An 18,938-nucleotide genomic window follows, 5' to 3' on the forward strand; every position below is an offset into this window, starting at 1 on the left:
TTTGGAATCTTTAAATATGTTTTGCGAGTCACTCGTAATTTAGAGACAGATTTTATAAACCTTAGTGCGGGTCAACCGTAAGGAAAGGTTTAAAAAAATTTGTATTTTGTATATTTAATTAGAGAACTAAAAATAATTTTTTTTATATAAATAAACATTAAAACTATAACATTTTTCGGCACTACTCAAGACAACAAAAAGCCTGCGAAAAATCCCACAATGCTGTATAAAAATGACGTAACAATCTCATGTGCGTCTTCTCATTTGTATAACGCTTCGGAGTGTGTTTCTGGGCGTGCTGTTTTTAACTAGTGTTTTTTATATAGTCAGTCTGATTTTATTCGGTTGAAAAATGCCAAGTATTTCTTCCAAATCTTCTCAATCTAACCCTCAAATTGGTAACATTGCAGAATTTCTCCAAGATCCATTGAAACATGCAGTTTCTGTTATGGAGAAAAAGTTAAGGAACTTGGAGAAACGTAAGGTAAGACGAAATTTCCCACGTGGTTTGGATGTTACCGTTTTACAGCAAAATTTAAGCTTCGTAGTAGTATTGCATTGTTGGGATTTCTAATTTTATAAAGATTGATACTATTGAAATAGTAAGCTTTCAACTTCTCTATAAACCTGTTATAAGTTAATGTCCTTTGTTGCGTTTTCTAATAATGTTTGATTGGTAGTCTTTCAAATTTTAAAACCTTACCTTATGAAGAGAGAGGTTCAAATATGACTATTTAGGTAAAAGAATTCAAATATTTGGAATTTTTGTAAAATCTATTTAAATCTATCAGTATACATTGAAGTATGAAATGTCTAATATTGTCTTTTTGAGATTTTCAAGTTCTAAAAGTAGTTAATATGTTTGATTCTGCAATACTATTAAAGTTATTACACTGATTTTAGAAAATCATTCAAAGATATCTATATAAATGTTCATATACCGATGATGGGTGCTGCCACACTTTCTCCCCCTCCCCCATTTTTATGATTGATTATAATGGATTACATTATATTCAATCAGAATTGCATCAAAAAATTGGTCTGAAAACTTGACGAAAGTACTCTAATGTAATGTTAAAGTTTTAAAAATTACTAATATTCACTTTCTTTATAGAAACATTTTAAGACTGTTTTCATTTAGAAATCAATCATTAAAAATTTTTTTTTAATTATGTAACCCAGTTTTAATAGGGATTGGTGCAATTAAATTTACATGCATCAACTGACAAATAGGGATTGGTGCAATTAAATGTACATACTTCTGGTAAGGGTTAGGGTCAGAGGTCAATTGGAAATAAATGCATTTTGCATTTTCAAAAAGTTTTGCATTAAGGTGTTGATAGAAAGCAAGCCTTTTTAATGTTATTTTTGAAAAAGAAATTAATTGTAACCAAGTTTGAAAAAGGTAGCAAATGTTAGCATTTTTATTGTAGTTTGTTATATTTTATCATCAGATTAGAGTAATTTCCTCAAGTTTTCATACCTTGTTTATATGATTCTATCATAATCATAAAAATAGGGTGGGGGATAAAAGTTAGCGCCGATAATGGTAGCATGTGATCATCTTTTATTATTTACAACTTTGTTTAATGACCTGAATCAAGCCTTTTTAATGTTGTTTTTGAAAAAGAAATTAATCGTTACCAAGTTTGAAAAAGGTAGCAAATGTTAGCATTTTTATTGTAGTTTGTTATATTTTATCATCAGATTAGAGTAATTTCCTCAAGTTTTCATACCTTGTTTATATGATTCTATCATAATCATAAAAATAGGGTGGGGGATGAAAGTTAGCGCCGATAATGGTAGCATGTGATCATCTTTTATTATTTACAACTTTGTTTAATGACCTGAGTCATGATTTTTTTTCTAATTTTTTATGATTTTGTTGACAATTAATAATTTTTTTTAGTAAAATTACTGTTGCAGTATTTATCATTTTTTGAACAGCTTTCTCTATTTTTTACAGTTGTAGGTTTATTGCCATAATCCAGTTTCATGTAATTCCCTGATCATGTGCATTTGGATGCTATACAATCCTAAATCATAAAAAGACACCCATATCTACTTTATGTTCTAACTCATCTCATGTTTTCCTGTGTTAAAGCTAATACTGCTGTTCTAACTAATTTTTCAAACAATGTTGACTTCTACAATTAGAAACAACAATAAATGCATGTGCGGAAAGTACAGCTTTTAGTTACTGCTTCTAATTTTGGTATAATGAAATGCCAAATCTCACTCACAAATAAAAAAGAGTAAATTCGTAAAAGACAATTAAATATATTCACTTGTACACGTATTAATGTACTGACATCTGGCATTTTTAATGTAGTTTTTTAAATTTTAGCATCATATTTTAGAGTACTTTACCCAGTTTTCAGACTATTTTTATATGATTTTAAATCAGATGTATTTTATTATAACCATAAAAATGTTAGGGGAAAGGTGGAGAAAGTTGAGTAGCGCCCAAATTCAGTGAGTTGTGCATACAAACTGATTAACTCTTGTGTGGCTGAGGCATGTTTGTTATAAAAACAACAGTTGTGTTATTTTAGTGAATTTTTAATCTTGTGTTTTAGATTAAACTGCTGGAAACAAAGAAAAAAGCTGAAGGAGGAAATGAATTAAATGATGATCAAAAGGTCTTTTTTTTTTTTTTTTTTTTTTTTTTTTTTTTTTTTTAACCCAACCCCTAAAAAATTTTTGCATGTGTACACAAAAAAAGCAGGTGGTTAGAATATACATATTGTTTTTAATTTCTTGGTGCTAAGGTTGTTTTACTGAGTTTTAATTTCTAAGCATTTTTAAAAGATGTTTTTTATTTTTGTTTTTGTTATTCAAATTGTTTTGCAATAAAATGTGTTTATAATTTAATTATTAAATTATAAACGCATTTTATAATTTAATGATGAAATTATAACACTTATTTAATTAAAGTGTTTATAATTTTTTATAATTTAATTTTTATTACTGGTTTAATGTTTGCAAAAGAATGTTTCTACTTTTGTGACTTGAAAACTGTTTTCAAGAAACAAAAAATTATGGCGGTTTTACAAAAAATATTTATCTATTCAAAATTTTTATGATTTAAATAAAACTTTTTCCCTCACTTGTACTATCAACATATCACTTGTACTTGCACTATCTGATATTGTTACTGTACTGTGTGATAATCTATTTTTGACTTTCAGGAATGATCTTATAATTATTGTTTGCGAATGTTAAAATTCTTTTAAATTTAAAATTTTTTTTTTTATTTAAATTTCAAGATTATTTAAATGAGATAAGAGAACAACATTAATTATGCTTATCTAAAAACAAATATAAGTAAACAAAGCCCATTCACAACATAGGATAAAACAATCATCATTTTTAGGTACTTTTAAACAAAAGGTAAAAAGCAAATACTAAATCAAAATCTATATAAAAAGAATTCAATTACAAAATAAAACAAACTGAATGGATTTGGTTTTTTTGAATTGAGATGGTTTACATTGTCATTGTATCATTAAAAAAAAGTTAACTAATATTCCCTATTCCCTAAAGTGCCGAGACGAATTATGTTTATTTTGTAAAAAAACAGAAAATAAGTTTATTAAAATTGTTAAAAAAATTATTGAAATATTAACAAAAAATATTTGTTGTTTTGCCATTATACTTTTAGTCGAGAAGTTAATATTAACTTCATAAATTTGCATAGTTCCATAGTCAAAATATCTGGTTTGAATAATATGTACTTACCACAGTTTTTAAAAGGATTTACACAGTTAAATAGTTTTTTCCCCTTTGATTTAAAAATGTTCGTGCTACATTAAACATTTTAGTTCAACTGGAGACTTGGCAAAAATAAAATTGTAATTAAATGAAGAATACTGCTTTTCTACTTTATTTTTATTTCCATAAAAATTTTTGTTTTCATTTACAGTGAAAACACACAAAAAAAGTATTTTAGGTTTTAAGATTTTATTAGCAGAACAAGTTTTTAACAAATATCAAGATTTTTCAAATCTTTATATCAATATCTTATCAATATCTTATATTTATAGTGCTAGCACTAGTTTTTTTTTTTGTTAAATTAAATATAAATAAGACTTTTTAAGCTATACTTATTGATTGTATTATTTTTATTCAATTATTGTATGTTTTATAAAAGGCTTTAAATAGGCATTCTTTTACATAAAAATTTATTGCTAAAGAGAAAACCTCAGCATAACGTTTACAACTTGAGTTTAACTATTTAAAAGAATCTTTTTGGGTTGATTTTGTTTATTAATTACGAAAGCACATTAATCAGACCAGTATTTAAAAAATATATTAAAGAGCTAGAACTTACCTTCGAAAAGAGAAAAAAATGACATTAAAAGTTATAGTGCAAGATTTGACATGTATACAGGGGTGTACCCTTATCGTCCGGTGGCACAGGGCGACTCGTTTTCTCCAAGGGCGACCAAAATTTTAAAAAAATGCCTGGCAGTAGCCTCGCAGGATGACCAGACAGTTTGTTACTTATAAAAGTGTGTTTATTAATAAAACTATATTTTGATCTATAAAGATTTTATTCCTTGCAATTATTTAAAAGAAAACTCAAAAAAGTATTCAAAGTAGTTCAAGGGTTGAATAAAGCGATCGTGAAATGCAAAAACTGTGTGATTTGTTTTTTAAGGGCCGAATCGACTTGAATTTGTTAGCGAAAAAGTTATAAAAAATAAAACAATAATGACTACAAAAGTAGTGTAAACATTCACCTTTTTTTGTTATTTGTCTTTTTTTAATAGTTATTGTTCTTCTTTTCATTATAATTATTTTTTGGTTGCTATCTACATTATTACTTTTTGTTGTTTTTTTGTTTTATGCTTTATTTGTTTATTTTATTAAGGTGTCACTCCAATGACTAGTTTTTTACTATACGAGTGACAACAAACCTAATTTATAAAATTATAAATAAATCTGTAACTTTTTTTCAATTTTATGGTTAAATAAATGGATTTAAAAAAAAAAAAAACACTCTAGTAACTAACTGCATTATAGAAGTAATAAAACTTTAATAGTGTTATTACTTTTACAACGCACTTATAACTTTTATAATTCATTCTTTGTTCAAACAACATAAGTAATCCCAAATTTTAATTGAAGTAAAAAAGCATCCAAAAAAATAGAGTGGATATTCAAATAATATTTAAAACTTATTAAGGAACTTCAACAACTTTATAAAAACGTACTGTATAAAAATGTTATTAATAGTCAGTAAAAATGTGCATTAATTTTAGAATTAACTAATAAAAACTTTTTATTGGTTGATTTTAAAATTATTGCGCGTTTTTATGGACTATTAGTAAGGTTTTTCATAATGCTAAACTTTTTATAAAGTATGTTTTCATTAAGTTGTTTAAGTGTATTTCTAAAAGTCCCTGAAGTTTTTTATAATATTTTAAGATCCACTTTATTTTTTATAGATGCTTATCTACTTTGATTAAAATTTTGATTAATAATGTTTAAACAAAGAATGAACTTTAAAAGTTATAAGGGCTTTATATATGTAATAACACTATTATAGTTTTATTACTTTTATAATGCAGTTTGACTTAGGTGTTATTACTTTTGTAGTTGTAGGTTTATTGTTTTGTTTTTTATAGCTTTTTTGCAACAAACTTAAAATAATTTGCACCTTGGAAACAAAGTACATGGCTTAGCATAAACTAAAATTTTTAAAGAGATCATTAATTTCCCCCCATGAAAAAATGCAAAAAAAAAAAACCTTCACACCGGACTACTAATTATCATAGCGAACTCAAATAAGAAATAAAAACTGTTTCAGTTGCCTGCTAGGCGACTGGTGAAAAACCGGAGGGTATACCACTAGTATACCCACACAAGATTTGGCTTGTTGTGTTGTGTATACCCACACAATCAGAGTGAAAAACTTATACAAAAAGTACCCACATAAGTTGTGTGTACCCACCCAATCAGAGTGAAAAACTTACACAAAAAGATTAATATAGTACAATGTTAAGTTGTGTATACCCACACAATCAGAATGAAAAACTTAAACAAAAAAGTTCATATAATACAATATTAAATATATTAAAGGATCATTTTAAAGAATGTTTTTCTTATTAGCATTTTTTGTGTATATATGACCTTCATAATATTTTGGGCAACCACAAAAAGTGTAATAAATTGTTATGGTTACCATTACAAAAATTAAGTTTGATTTAAAATTTAGCTGAAAAGTTATTTGATCGTCCACTTTTTCGATATTTCTCATTTCAGCCTATCAGTGTTGATTGGCAACCTTTAAACAATAGTTTATAGTGCTGTGTAAAGTTTATTTTAACTGAATTTTTAAATATTGTTTCATTGCGTTTTAATTTCAAATTGATCGATGTGTATGAACAGAAGGGTAGAACAGACTCCATTTTTTTCAGCATACTTATTTTTTTTGTTATTTGGTGTTTTGTAAAATCTAATTAATCGTTTGTGTCATGTTTTCAATCATGGTTATGCTGAAGTATTGTGCTAAGAGTTGAAGACAAATAACTCGCTAAATTGTATGTATGTTAGCAGTCACATCAGCATTTGCAGCAATTTAAGTTGCTGCAATTTTGTAACTTGACAACTTTTGCTTATCGCAGTCATTCAATGTTGATGGACATCTAGAATTTTATGTAATAAAGAAAATATAAATTATATCTCCTTTGATGTTTACATCAAATAAATATTCATAATTTCACACAGCTGCTGTTAGTAAACAAAACAATTTTTATAAAAGACTTTCTGATAAATTTGTCATGCTATAAATATAATTTTTTATTAAAGGAAAATTTTGGTTAGTTAAGTATAAATTTTTTTTAACCATTGTTTATTAAATATAATATAATAATATCTATCAAAATTGTTTTATAAATTTTTGTGTAGGGTAAGTGGCTGTTCAGGTCTTGTTATTAGATTTTATACAAAACAAAAACGCTTAATACTAATAAATGCAACTTAACTTAGCTTTGATATTTACATATAAATTTAAACAAGTTAAATTCCAATTTAATTAAATTAAAAAAATCAAATAGCATAATCTTTTTTTTGCATTATCAAAACTTAGTGTATTTAATAAATCTAATGAACTATTTTTAATAAAAGATTGTTAACAATTTGTTGGTAGATTTTATCAGTTACAAGTTATTCATAAACACAAATTATGTCCATAAATCAAACTTATGCTATTAGAACTTCATTAATTAACAAGAAACAAAAGATTTTAAATCTGTTTGCAAAAAGAGTTATTTTGAATGAAAACACTTCTTTATTCAAAAATAAGTTATTCAATTGCTTTTACCTATTTTAATCTATGTGAAGAGAAGTACATTTTAAGATTTTTACATTATGATTTAGTTGGCAGATAATAAGAAAAAAATTTCTTTAATAAGTATTGCAAAACTATTTTACATTCCTTTGAAACTAAGTTTCACATTCTGTTTTACTGTTTTACTTTTCTTTAAAACTATATTTTAATTTTCAAAATTATATTGCATTTAAAACCTTTTATTAAAAAAAAAAATCAAACAATGTTTCTTTTAACAAAAAATTTACTGTTGTGGTTAAATGGTTTTTTTGACGACCCTATATTCTGAATAAACGTTTTATAAGATTTTTGCCTAATGTAAAACTGCCGAATATGTAAGCAAATTGCCATTTTTTATGAAAAATTCGAGCAGCGTAATGCTTCTTAACAACACCTAGTTGTAGTCATGCTCTAAGGTTAGCAATGATTGAATTACACTTGATTTTAATGTATATAGAGAATATAAGATTTTGACATTGTTTGATAAATGTACAATTAGTGACGCAACATGATTGTTTAGTGTTGCCAGCACACAAATTTAACATTTTGTAATTGGTAATTAAAAATATGTTACAACAAGTAAATATTTATAATTATGAGTGATCTGATCTTTTTAGCCATAACTGTAGGAAATGCCTTAGTATGTAAATGCATTTTAGAAATATGTTTATTTATTTTATAGAAAGCATTGGAAAATTTGAAAGTTGTGGAAAATAGTCTTGATCTAGTAAAAGAACTAAGTAAAAATATGGCATATCTTGATGGAGAGGTTAGTTATTTTTTTCTAACTTTTTTAAAGCAATCATTGATATTTTATTTTCGCTTTTTCTAAATTTTCAAACTAATGTTTATTAGCCAGTTAGTGAGTTAATCTATTAAATTTTTATTGTATTGCTTGTTCTTTAGATTTTATTCAGGGATAATGTAATTCAGGATATATCAATTAATTTATCAATATGAAATAAAATATTGTTTTTAATGTCTTTTTTGTTTATTGTTTATCTAGTATGATTAAAAGTCAAAAGTGAATAAACAATAAAATGTTTTGATTAAAGGGATCCTAAACTCCCAACACATGTTGTGTTCATATTAAAGTAAATGTTGAAAAAAAAGTTTGAACCAAGTTTTTTCTTATTAAAAATAAATAATAAATGCATACCAAAAAAAACTAATTTTGTTATTTTAGTCGAAGCTTGCCTTCTCCATTTACTCAATAACTCGGAGTCTTTAAATTATACGTCGCAATCTACAGACTTTAAATTCATAAAAGTTTTAGTATTTGACGTCACAGTAGACTTTAGACAAATGAAACTCTAGAAAATTTTCATTTATTTTATTCATTAGTTCATTATTTGTTAAGTTATTTATTTTCTACTTTTAACATGAAAAAAGATATTAAAAACCTTAAATATTTAATGCTGGTTTGTTGCTATAAATTGTTATTGTGCTATATTTATTGTAAATAAATGATGAATACCTGTTATCTCAATCAAAATTTTGATAAAAAAATTATCATATTATTTACCCGTATAAAATCAGTAACAGCATTTTTATTTGGTAAGACATTTTATCTGAATTTGCTTTGCATAAAGTTCAGGAAGTCAAACAAAAAACTTAGTTTAAATAATCATGTCAAAATATATTTAAAACAAATGATTTTAATGACGGGGGTTCTCAAGTCTTTTTATAACAAAGGTAGGTAAAAAATAAATAATTAAATAAAAAGTTTAACATTAAATATCTTCTTTTTTTTAAAATTATCTTTCAACTGTAAATATTGAAATATTAACTTAAACTAAATTAGCTTATTATTTAGAACAACTAAGCAATAAATAAAAAGCCCCCAATATTTGTGTTGTTTATTTGATTATTGTTGTTTATGTTGATTATTTTCATCAGTATTTTTGTTAAATGTTAATTGTATAAATCAGGCATTTTTAAAATTTTCAATATCAAAAATCAAAATATAATGATATTTCCTTTTTATCCATATCAAATTTAGCAATTTAAACTAAATCAGCGTAATTGAAAATTTTTTATAATAAAAAAATTCATTTCATCAAATATCTCTAATTAACACTGTCAGTCAATGAAAGTAATTGTTAATAAATACTTTTTTTCGACGGGAAAACAAAAAGTGTCATAGCATAAAAATGACCAGAGAAAATAAAAAATAGTTCCCATTGTTTAAATGAAAATAAGTAAGATTTAGAATATATAATATTGCGTTCTCTTGCACAAAAACCGGAAACCATATATATAAGGTTCTATATAGTGTAAAATACTCGTACGAAAATCATAAGATTGGTAAGTAAAGGTTTAATATTTGTTTTGATTTAAAAACAAAATATATATAAGTAAGATATGCAAGTTTAAAATTATTAAGAAATTTTAAACAATAAGTTGCTCCTATAAAATAAAAATAATTAATTTTTTTACTTTTTACAAAAAAATTTTTGTGATGTTTAAAAAAATAATACAAATAAATCTGTTTTGCTCTATGTTAAAAAATACTACAATTTACTTTTTAAATTAAAGTAAAAAAACTCAGCTTTGTTTAATAACATTTTTCATTTGTCAAGTCTACTGTGACTTCAAATACTAAAACTTTTATAATTAAACGCGCTTCATAGAAATCTCAAAAGTCTGTAGATTTGGCGAATAATTTAAAAACTTTGAATTTTTGAATAAAATCGAGAAGGCAAGCTTCGACTAAAATAAGATTAGTTTTTCTCAGTATGCTTTCATTATTTATTTTTAATCAAAAAAACTTGGTTCAAACTTTTTTTTTCAACATCTTTAATATGAACACAACATGTGTTACGAATTTAAGATTTCTTTAAATTGTTGCGTTATTGATTTAAATACTGTATAATAAAATTTTAATGTTGTTAAAACTGTTAAATGCAAAGATATTAGTTATTAAAAAGTACAAGTTTTTGTTCATTTTGACAGAAAATGAGTAACGATTGGCTGCCCCCTTCCCCTTTTTGTTTTTTTATGTTTTAAGTTATAAAAATAGTATTAGCAACCTTAATTTTTTTTATAACCACAAAACAAGTTAAATTTACTAATTTAAAAAAAACAAACAAATCTAGAAGTGTTATTTTGTAAATGTATAGAGTAAAACCAGGTCAAACTGCACACTAATCAATAAAAATTTAATAACTTTTATTTTTTTATTTTTTATTTTATTACATCGGTAATAAAAAACTATATACAAATATTGATATATATCTAAAACCTTCTATATATAGATATAACTCTTAATAATTTTTCAAACAACATATCAAGAGAGTTGAGATTCCCTTAAGAACCCTTGTTATTAAATATATTTATATTCGATAATGTTATAGAGTATATTTATTCTTGATAGCAAGGGTATCTAAACTCCCTCAAAGTATTGTTTTAAAAAATTAATAATAAAGTTATATCCATATTAGTTTTTAATTGTAAAAAAAAATTTCTTTATAAGGATGTCATTTAAAGTTTGTAATAGTTAATTGTAATAATAATAAATGTATTAATTTAAAAAAATAATTGATAGAATTTATTATTATAATAAACAAATTTAAATTTAAAAGTGGCACTAATATAAAACAAAGTTTAATGTAAGTAAAAAGTTTAATGTAAGTTTTTTTCTTCTTAACTTATATTGCTAACTTATTTTTCTATATATTGTTTAACTTTTATATTGCTAACTTATATTGCTAAATTTATAGTGCTAATATCAAATGTAATTGTCATTCAAACTTTTTTATGTAATCATCATTCAAAAGATTTCTTCACTTCATAAGATGTTTTTATAAAGTTAATTACTTTTGTCTTACCGCTTAAACAAAATCTTTGACTTTATTAAAAATGAGAAAAAGTTACTCGACTGAAATGGCTTAAAATGTATGTAATAAGCGCTCCATTTTTATGCTTTAAAACAAGACCGGGACTTCTTTCAAAGAAGTGCCATGCTCCATTGCAAAGTTAAGTTTAAAAGTTAGGTTTAGAAAGATTCGTGTTTTTCATTTTATTTTAAAAACCATTTTACGGTGATTTTTTAATTATAAATATTTGGATATCGACCTGACACTAACAAGTACTGGATGGAAAAGGATTTTATTAACCAAAATGTTAAACAGTACTGTTGTAACATTTAATCATTTGTGATTTTTTTGATGTTTATATTTATACTGCTGTTTGCACAGAATTTGTTGCTATCTAAAAATTCAAACTATTAAATATGAGAAATATTGTCTCATTTAAATTCTTAAGAGATTGGCAAAATCTAACTGTAAGGGAGTAGTGATTGCAAGCAATAGTGATAGATCGAAACAGAAAAAAAAACCAAAACAGAAATAAACAGAAATTTCAGGTACTCTCATTCGGTGCACAAACCAACGTTTTGGCAAATATTTTACCAAAACCGATACCGACATCAGCTAGTAAAAATTAATTTCATTAGAAAGAGATATTTAAAAATAAAATTTTACATTTAGTTGTCTTATTATAATCATATTATGTAAGGATTGATTACACATGTATTATAAATTGAGATTTAATTCATAAGTTGTCAATATAAGCGAATGTTAACAACTCACAGATTTTCTCTGCAAAATAAGTTTTTTTTTTATAGGTATTTTGTGAAAATTCTCAAAATTTTTGTGATAATTCTCTAAAATAACTGTTTTTCTAAATCAGATAAAAATTTAAAATCTTACAAATGTTTCGGTATGTTTTTCCACCAAAATTTCGGTATTTGTTCAAATTGAAATTTCAGTTGATCACTAACAAGCAATTTCTAGTTTGATCTTTAGTGATCTATGATATGGCTTACAACTAATAAAAAGTTCTTTTTACTTTATAGTTCTCTTTTCAGTATATTACATTTTGTATTCTTACAAAAACATTTTTGACATTTAAGTTTTTTAACAAATTAGTTTTTATTAAACAAAGCTAATATAAGCATTAAAACATTATCAAACATCTGAGATATTCTTGATTACAAAAAATGCATTGATATTTCCAGATTTTTTCTGGGCATTTTTCTCCGAACAAAACTCTAAGTTTATTTGAATCATGTTTTACATTTTCTTTAGAATGATAATCTTTCATCTTCACCAATGTTTATATAATATTATGAAAAATCCTCAAGATTAAAGATCAATTTACCTCTTGATGATTTTTTAATAAATATTCACAATTAATTTAAAGTACTAATTTAAAAATAGTAAGCTTCCATTTAAATCCCAGGCCTTGTTGTGAGTTTTGTAATGTGTAATTAAAACCCTAATAAATGTAACTTTAACACAGCTTTGATATTTACATAGTTAAAATTGCGTCATTAGCATATCTTGTGTTGTAATTAAATTTAATTTTAAACCAGGTTAAAAATCATTTCAACTAATAATAAAAATTTCTGATAAAATCTAAATTCGGTATTTGAAAAAGATTATATTTCCTTATAATTTTTTTCTTAAAACAATCTTATTCTTAACATTTTGTTTCTTTATCATAAAAAAACATTTAACTACTTTATTTAATATATTTAATATTTAAAATAATATTTTTAATAAAGATTATAATGTAATATTTAATATAATATTTTTATTAAAGATTATAAACAATTTATAGATATATTTTAGTTACCAATAAGATGTTCATTAGTGTAATATGTTCATAAGAAAATTACGTCAAAATAACTTAATAGGAATTAATAAGAAACAAAAAATTTTAAATGCAATTGTGTATATTTTGTGAGGTCCATAAATTACATCACACCTTTTTTTACCGTTTTCTACCCATTCACTCCTCATCTCAACATCATTACTCTATAATAACAAGTCCAGTACTTTAGTCATTACAAAACCACCAACTGCTGCCCCCATCCCCTCCTCTTTTTTTTTCCCCCTCTTTAAGCATGACATAAGTCATGGACAATCCCTTAAAGAAACAGATGGTATGTAACATCAGTTTCTTTAACAAAAAAATGTTAAATTTATTTTTTCATAACTTAATTTCCAAACAAACATTACTTAAAGATATTAAAAGGTAATTTAAATATTCCAAAATTAAAAAGTTTTTGCTCAAAAATAAAATTGTCCACACTAGTTAATAATTACACATTAGAGAAAATTAAACTCTTTATAAACCATTTCATGTTTTGTTTAAATATAAATTTATACTTTATTTATTAGTCTTTTTTTTTTTGTTTTTTTTTTTATCTTGTATAGTAACTAAGTCAAAATTTCAGTAAAATTATTTGGCATTGATTAGAAAAATATACATAAAAAAAGAGGTTGATTTTTATAATTTACGATTTGGCTTTTTTTAATTTAAAATTAATAGAATTAACCTGGTAATTAGATAATATTTAAATAATTAACTATTTAAAAACTGTTTTTAAATTTATAAAAGTATTTGGTATTTATAACATTTATTTACATTATTTATAAATGACTAATAGTTAGTTGTCCTCTAGGGGATGTTGCTTGATCAGTATTATTTTTATTTTTTATTATTAGGAATTGTCACTTTTGATCTGTTAACTATATTACACCTAAGTATACCATTAAATATTCAAAATTTTTAGTATACAAAGCACCTGAAAAGAGACCAAAAGAGAATCAAAATTACAGAAGCAGCACAGAGTGATCAATATGGAAAACAGTTAGTTCATCGTGTTGTCGAAGTACAAGCCATACTTAGTGATATGTCAGATTCTGTCCGACCTGATTTTTTAAATGGTGTTAACAACGCATGTAAATTAACGAAAGATGATTTTGATAATCTTGATGTGTTCTATGAACTTGTTAATCCAAGTATTGATCCTTCTATTGAATTATCAAAAGTTAATAAATTATCAGTACGAGTTAAAGAAGCCACTGAACATTTGATAAAGGTTGTTGAAGGTAAAGAACTTCCGGCATTAGATAATGGTACAACTTACAAAGAACTGCAAGCACTTATATCACGTATTAAGTTAAGTGGATACTTTGAAAATGATAAAGTGAATGGTTCGGATGAAAATGTAAATCATATAGTTCATGAGTTAGCTGATTCTGAGCTACATGATGAAGATCATGAGGATCATGAAGACCATGAAAAAATTGATCACAAAGAAGCAGAAAATGAAGAAGAGGAAGTAATTAAGTTTGTAGCAGTGTTATAATTAAAAAGTTTTATGTACTGTTTAATTTTTTTATACTTTTAGGTTTATTTTATTATATAGTTAAAGAGATCCCTAAGTGCCAAGATCAGTGTTTATATCATAAATAACTATAAAAAAATAAGTTTCATGTTAATTAAACTTTCCAGAACAAGTTATTTAAAGTATAAATTATTAAGCAAAAAATTTATAATTTTTAACACAATTTTTTTTCACGAAGGTTAGTTCTGGTTCTTTGATTTTTTTTTTTTTTTTTAATATAATACTGGTCTGATTAATTTACTTTTGTAGTGAATAAACGACCTCAATACAGAAAAGTTCTTTTAAATAACTTAGACACTAGTTATAAACATTATGTTTGGGTTTTCCCTTTAGCAATTATTTTTTATGTAAAAGAATGCCTTTACATAACCTTTTATAAAATGAATTGAACTTTTGAAACCAAATAAAAATATCATGATCAACAAGTAAAGGCTTCAAATGTCTTAAATTTATTTTATTTTAAAACAAAACTAATATTAGTACTATAAATATAAGATATGTAAATTTAAATATTATACTGATTTTTGATTAAAACAAGCTAATAAAATCTCAAAACTAAAAATAGTATATTTTCAACTTTAAGATTTAGTATTTTTTTTATAGATATTGTAAGAAATAGTAAAAGTACATTTGATTTCACGGTAAATAAAAAAGAAATATTTAAATGGAAATGAAAGTAAAACAAAGTATAAAAGTGGTTATCTTTGTTTAATTATTTTTACTGTCTCTAGTCGAACTTAAATGTTTAATGTAGCACAAATGTTTTTTTTTGTGCTACATTAAACATTTAAGTTCGAAAACCCAATCTTATTGTAAATTGTTTAAAAAACTCTCAAGTGAGTACATTTATTATTCAAACCAGATATTTTTTACAATAGAAAGAACTATGCAGATTTATGGAGTTAATGTTATCTCTCAACTGAAAGTATAATAGCAAAACAACAAATATTTTTTGTTAATATCTCGATAAATAAATTGTTTTGGTAATTTTAATAAACTCAAAACTTATTTTCTAATGTTTTTTTATGAAATACACATAACTTGCTCGGCACTTAGGAGTCCCTTAAAGTAATAGTATGGTTGGTAGAGATTATAAGTATTGGTTTTGAAATCAAGCAATTTTAATTTGCCTGTCAAAATTTACTGCCATATGTCTCTACCTATGTACCTAACTGTAACTATCCACTCTATTATGTAACTGTCGCACCATGTGCCTCTTTTATTACAAACATATGGCTTCATTTCCTTAATATATACATAGAGAGAGATAAACTTAAAAGTAAAAGAATACAAAACTGCATAAGCAGTCAATTTATTACTTTCACTTTTTTTGAAGGGTTAAAAAATATTTGTTAATTAAAAGATTTTTAAACAATCTCCTTTCCAATAGATAAATGAAGTCACTTCTCCATTTGATGAGCAGTTGCCTGTATTGGATGGTGTTGATCTTCCTCCCGAAATTCAAAGGACTCCCAATGAAGAACACTTTAATTTCTTATCTGAATCAGAAATATTGGGTATGAAAATTTTTTTCTGTTATGAATGCACTTTTTGTTAATAAATTTTTGTTTAAGTAATTTTTGTTTGTAAAAGATGTAATTAAAGTTTTTGTAAAACCTTCAATAATAAATCTTATAGTTATTAAGTATTTAACTATAGGAGTTACTGCATACATACCTCACTACTGACAGTGAGGTATGTATGCAGTTTGACCCTCTCATTCTCTATTTCTTTTTAGCATGGAATTTCGTAAGTATAAAAAATCAATATGTTATGTAACATAGAAATGTTGAGTTAACTAAAAAAATTTTAATTTTTACTGTTTTAAAAAAAATGTGTGTTGGAAAGGAAAGGGGGGTTGAGTTTGTAAAAAGTAATGTGTGTGTACACAGAAAGAAAGGGGTGGGAGGTTGTTGAAAACCTTTTTTAAAAAAATTTGAAACCTTTAGCATAAATTTTAACATATGTCAAAATTGAGCATTGTCTGGTAGCCTAAATTCACTGTTGATTCCATTGTGCTATTTTTGTTAAAATCTTGTTAATTATTTTTGAATAAACTAGTTTTAACAATTATTTGGCATTACCAAATAAAAATATAGGTAAGAATGACTTGGCTGATAATTGGTTTTTGAGGAGGCAACCAACTAACTTTTTTCTTAACAATTTTTTATTAACTTTTAACTTACCAAATATCTAAATTTTTTCTTCAAATATTCAATAAAATAACTAGTCTTTATTAAAATTAACAATAGATTTAAATTCTAAAAACAGTTTTGATTATAAAATAAAAATGAATATTAGAATATAATTTTAATTGTATGCATTTTATCAGTAATTTTATAATTTTTTTATATAAGTTCATGGTGATGGTCAACAAGCGTCTTTAAACCCTGTCAGTCCTGAGTTTGTACCAAGAAATTTTCAGTTGCCTTCTGGTGAAGTTTATGAAAATGGTGTGGCTGATAATTCTGATGCTGGATGGGAGCAGGCTCCAGCGCAAGAGCCAGGTTGGCAATCTGGTAAGTATTTAATCTCACCTTTTTGCTAGTTGTTAGGTTTAGGTTTTTCGGGTTTTATATTTTAATGTAGTTTTATATCTGTAAGTAGTATTTTTTTGATGAGAAATTCAAATGTCACATTGTTCTTATATTTGTGTGGTAATCAAACATTTTAGTTGAAAATCAAAACTTCCATAGTGGTGGGGGTTTTAGAGGCAATCGTGGAAACAGAGGTGATCACCGTGGTGGACGTGGTTTTAGTGGTAGAGGTGGCAGAGGCAGTCGTGGCGGAAATGGCGCTGCTGGTGGAAATTTTCGTGGTGGAAATAAACAGGTACTATGGGTTTGGATTTAAGAATTTAACAAATTTGATTTTAATCATATTTTGTATAGTATATTAATATTATACATAAAAAAATATAATATATTAATATTTTATTTATCTTTTTTTGATTATAGTTAATTTGTATATATTAAATAATTTAGTATTATGTTTGTATAATATTTTAAGTTCATGGTTGTAGTTATTTAAAAGTTTTATTTATACCGCAGGGTGTCTGCCAAATCAGGGAAATAAAAGCAAATAAAATAATAAACAAAAAAGAAATCAGGGGAAATTGGGTTGAATTTTGTAAAAGAAATGAGCAAAATTGGCTTTCATCAAGCTTACATAACTTAAGTAGATTGTACATAGTACAAGTAATATAAAATTTTATTCGGTAGATTGTTTTATAAACTTTTCTTAATACTTTAAATATGGGTTACTTTAAATATGGGTTATTAATATAGTAACTAATATAAAATTTTATTCGGTAGATTGTTTTATAAACTTTTCTTGGTACTTTAAATATGGATTAAATATTAATGTTTATATTTGTGCAATTAAACAGCAAGTTTCTGAAGTTAAGTTTTGGTAACTTATTAATTCGATCAGGGGGAAAAGGTGGATCAGGGAAAATTACGGAAATCCATCTCAAAATATTGACACCTTGTACTGATAAATGTAATTAAGTTTTGTCCTATATCATTTACCTTCAAAATCCTAGTTTACTTAAGATTAAGTAGCCATAGTTTTTTTTAACTACTCCTTTAACGTAATAAGTTTTGAAAATTTAAAGTGTAAAAAGTAAAATTCGTAAATAAAATGTGTTATTTATTCCATGTTAGGATGGTCATCGTGGTGGAAATCGTGGCGGTCGCGGTGGTGAATTTCGTGGAGGAAACCGAGGAGGATTTAGAGGTGGCAATCGAGGAGGTCCCCGTGGTGCAGGACGTGGCGGAAGTCGTGAGAATAAACCTCAACAGCAGCAATAGGCAACCCTACATAAAATCTGAAATTGCAAGGCGTTATACAATCTGTTATAAAACATAGTGCAAAGCTAGCAGAGTAGCTTGGTGAGAATATTAAAATTCGTTTGCCGAAATGGCTGTATGTCAATAGATCTCATTCGTGAAAAAAGTATTCAACAGAGGAAATAATCAATAGGCGATACATTTGAGTTATCCGATGTTGTCCTTCGAGTAGTTTTGTACAATATTTTGGTGAACTATACGTCAGAAAGTATTTTGTTTATTTTAAAGCTGTTTGTAAAATATTTGATAGTGTTTTATACTTCATCTTTCCATCGACTTGATTCGAAAAATTAATTAATTTTTTTTTTTTTCAAAAATAGTTTTGTTCTCTTTCAGTTGCGTTCTAGTAAGTTTTTTCAACCGACCGTCGTTTACTTTTAGCTGTTTTATTCAAATTCATCCATAAATTATATATTTTTGTTTTTGTTTTATCCTGTATCGCTTGAATCTCTCTAAAAAAGATATTTATTTTAAAGCTTTTTGTTCCGCATTAATATTATTGTAAGATGGTGTAAGCATTGTCAGATAATCATTTTCAAGTAGAACGAAA

The 18,938-nt window shown here is 25.3% G+C and overlaps 1 protein-coding gene across 1 annotated transcript; it reads left to right on the forward strand.

The window, feature by feature from the left end:
- The first annotated feature begins 218 nt into the window (after positions 1–218).
- On the forward strand, positions 219–18,938 carry LOC100212669 (caprin-1). Its single transcript, XM_065791125.1, has 8 exons — positions 219–484; positions 2,580–2,642; positions 8,019–8,105; positions 13,920–14,471; positions 15,928–16,054; positions 16,895–17,056; positions 17,212–17,369; positions 18,203–18,938. The coding sequence occupies exons 1-8, from the start codon at positions 353–355 to the stop codon at positions 18,347–18,349; spliced, it is 1,428 nt and encodes a 475-aa protein (XP_065647197.1). The 5' UTR covers positions 219–352; the 3' UTR covers positions 18,350–18,938.

Source organism: Hydra vulgaris, chromosome 02 (genome assembly GCF_038396675.1).
Source record: "Hydra vulgaris chromosome 02, alternate assembly HydraT2T_AEP".
In the NCBI taxonomy this organism is placed as follows: Eukaryota; Metazoa; Cnidaria; class Hydrozoa; order Anthoathecata; family Hydridae; genus Hydra; species Hydra vulgaris.

What these genes read in the sequence shown, in the direction of transcription:
- LOC100212669 (XM_065791125.1), top strand. Translation starts at nt 353, where the DNA reads ATGCCAAGTATTTCTTCCAAATCTTCTCAATCTAACCCTCAAATTGGT. An exon ending in ATCTGAATCAGAAATATTGG is followed by an intron (nt 16,055 to 16,894) that starts GTATGAAAATTT and finishes TTTTTATATAAG; the next exon opens with TTCATGGTGATGGTCAACAA. An exon ending in TTCGTGGTGGAAATAAACAG is followed by an intron (nt 17,370 to 18,202) that starts GTACTATGGGTT and finishes ATTCCATGTTAG; the next exon opens with GATGGTCATCGTGGTGGAAA.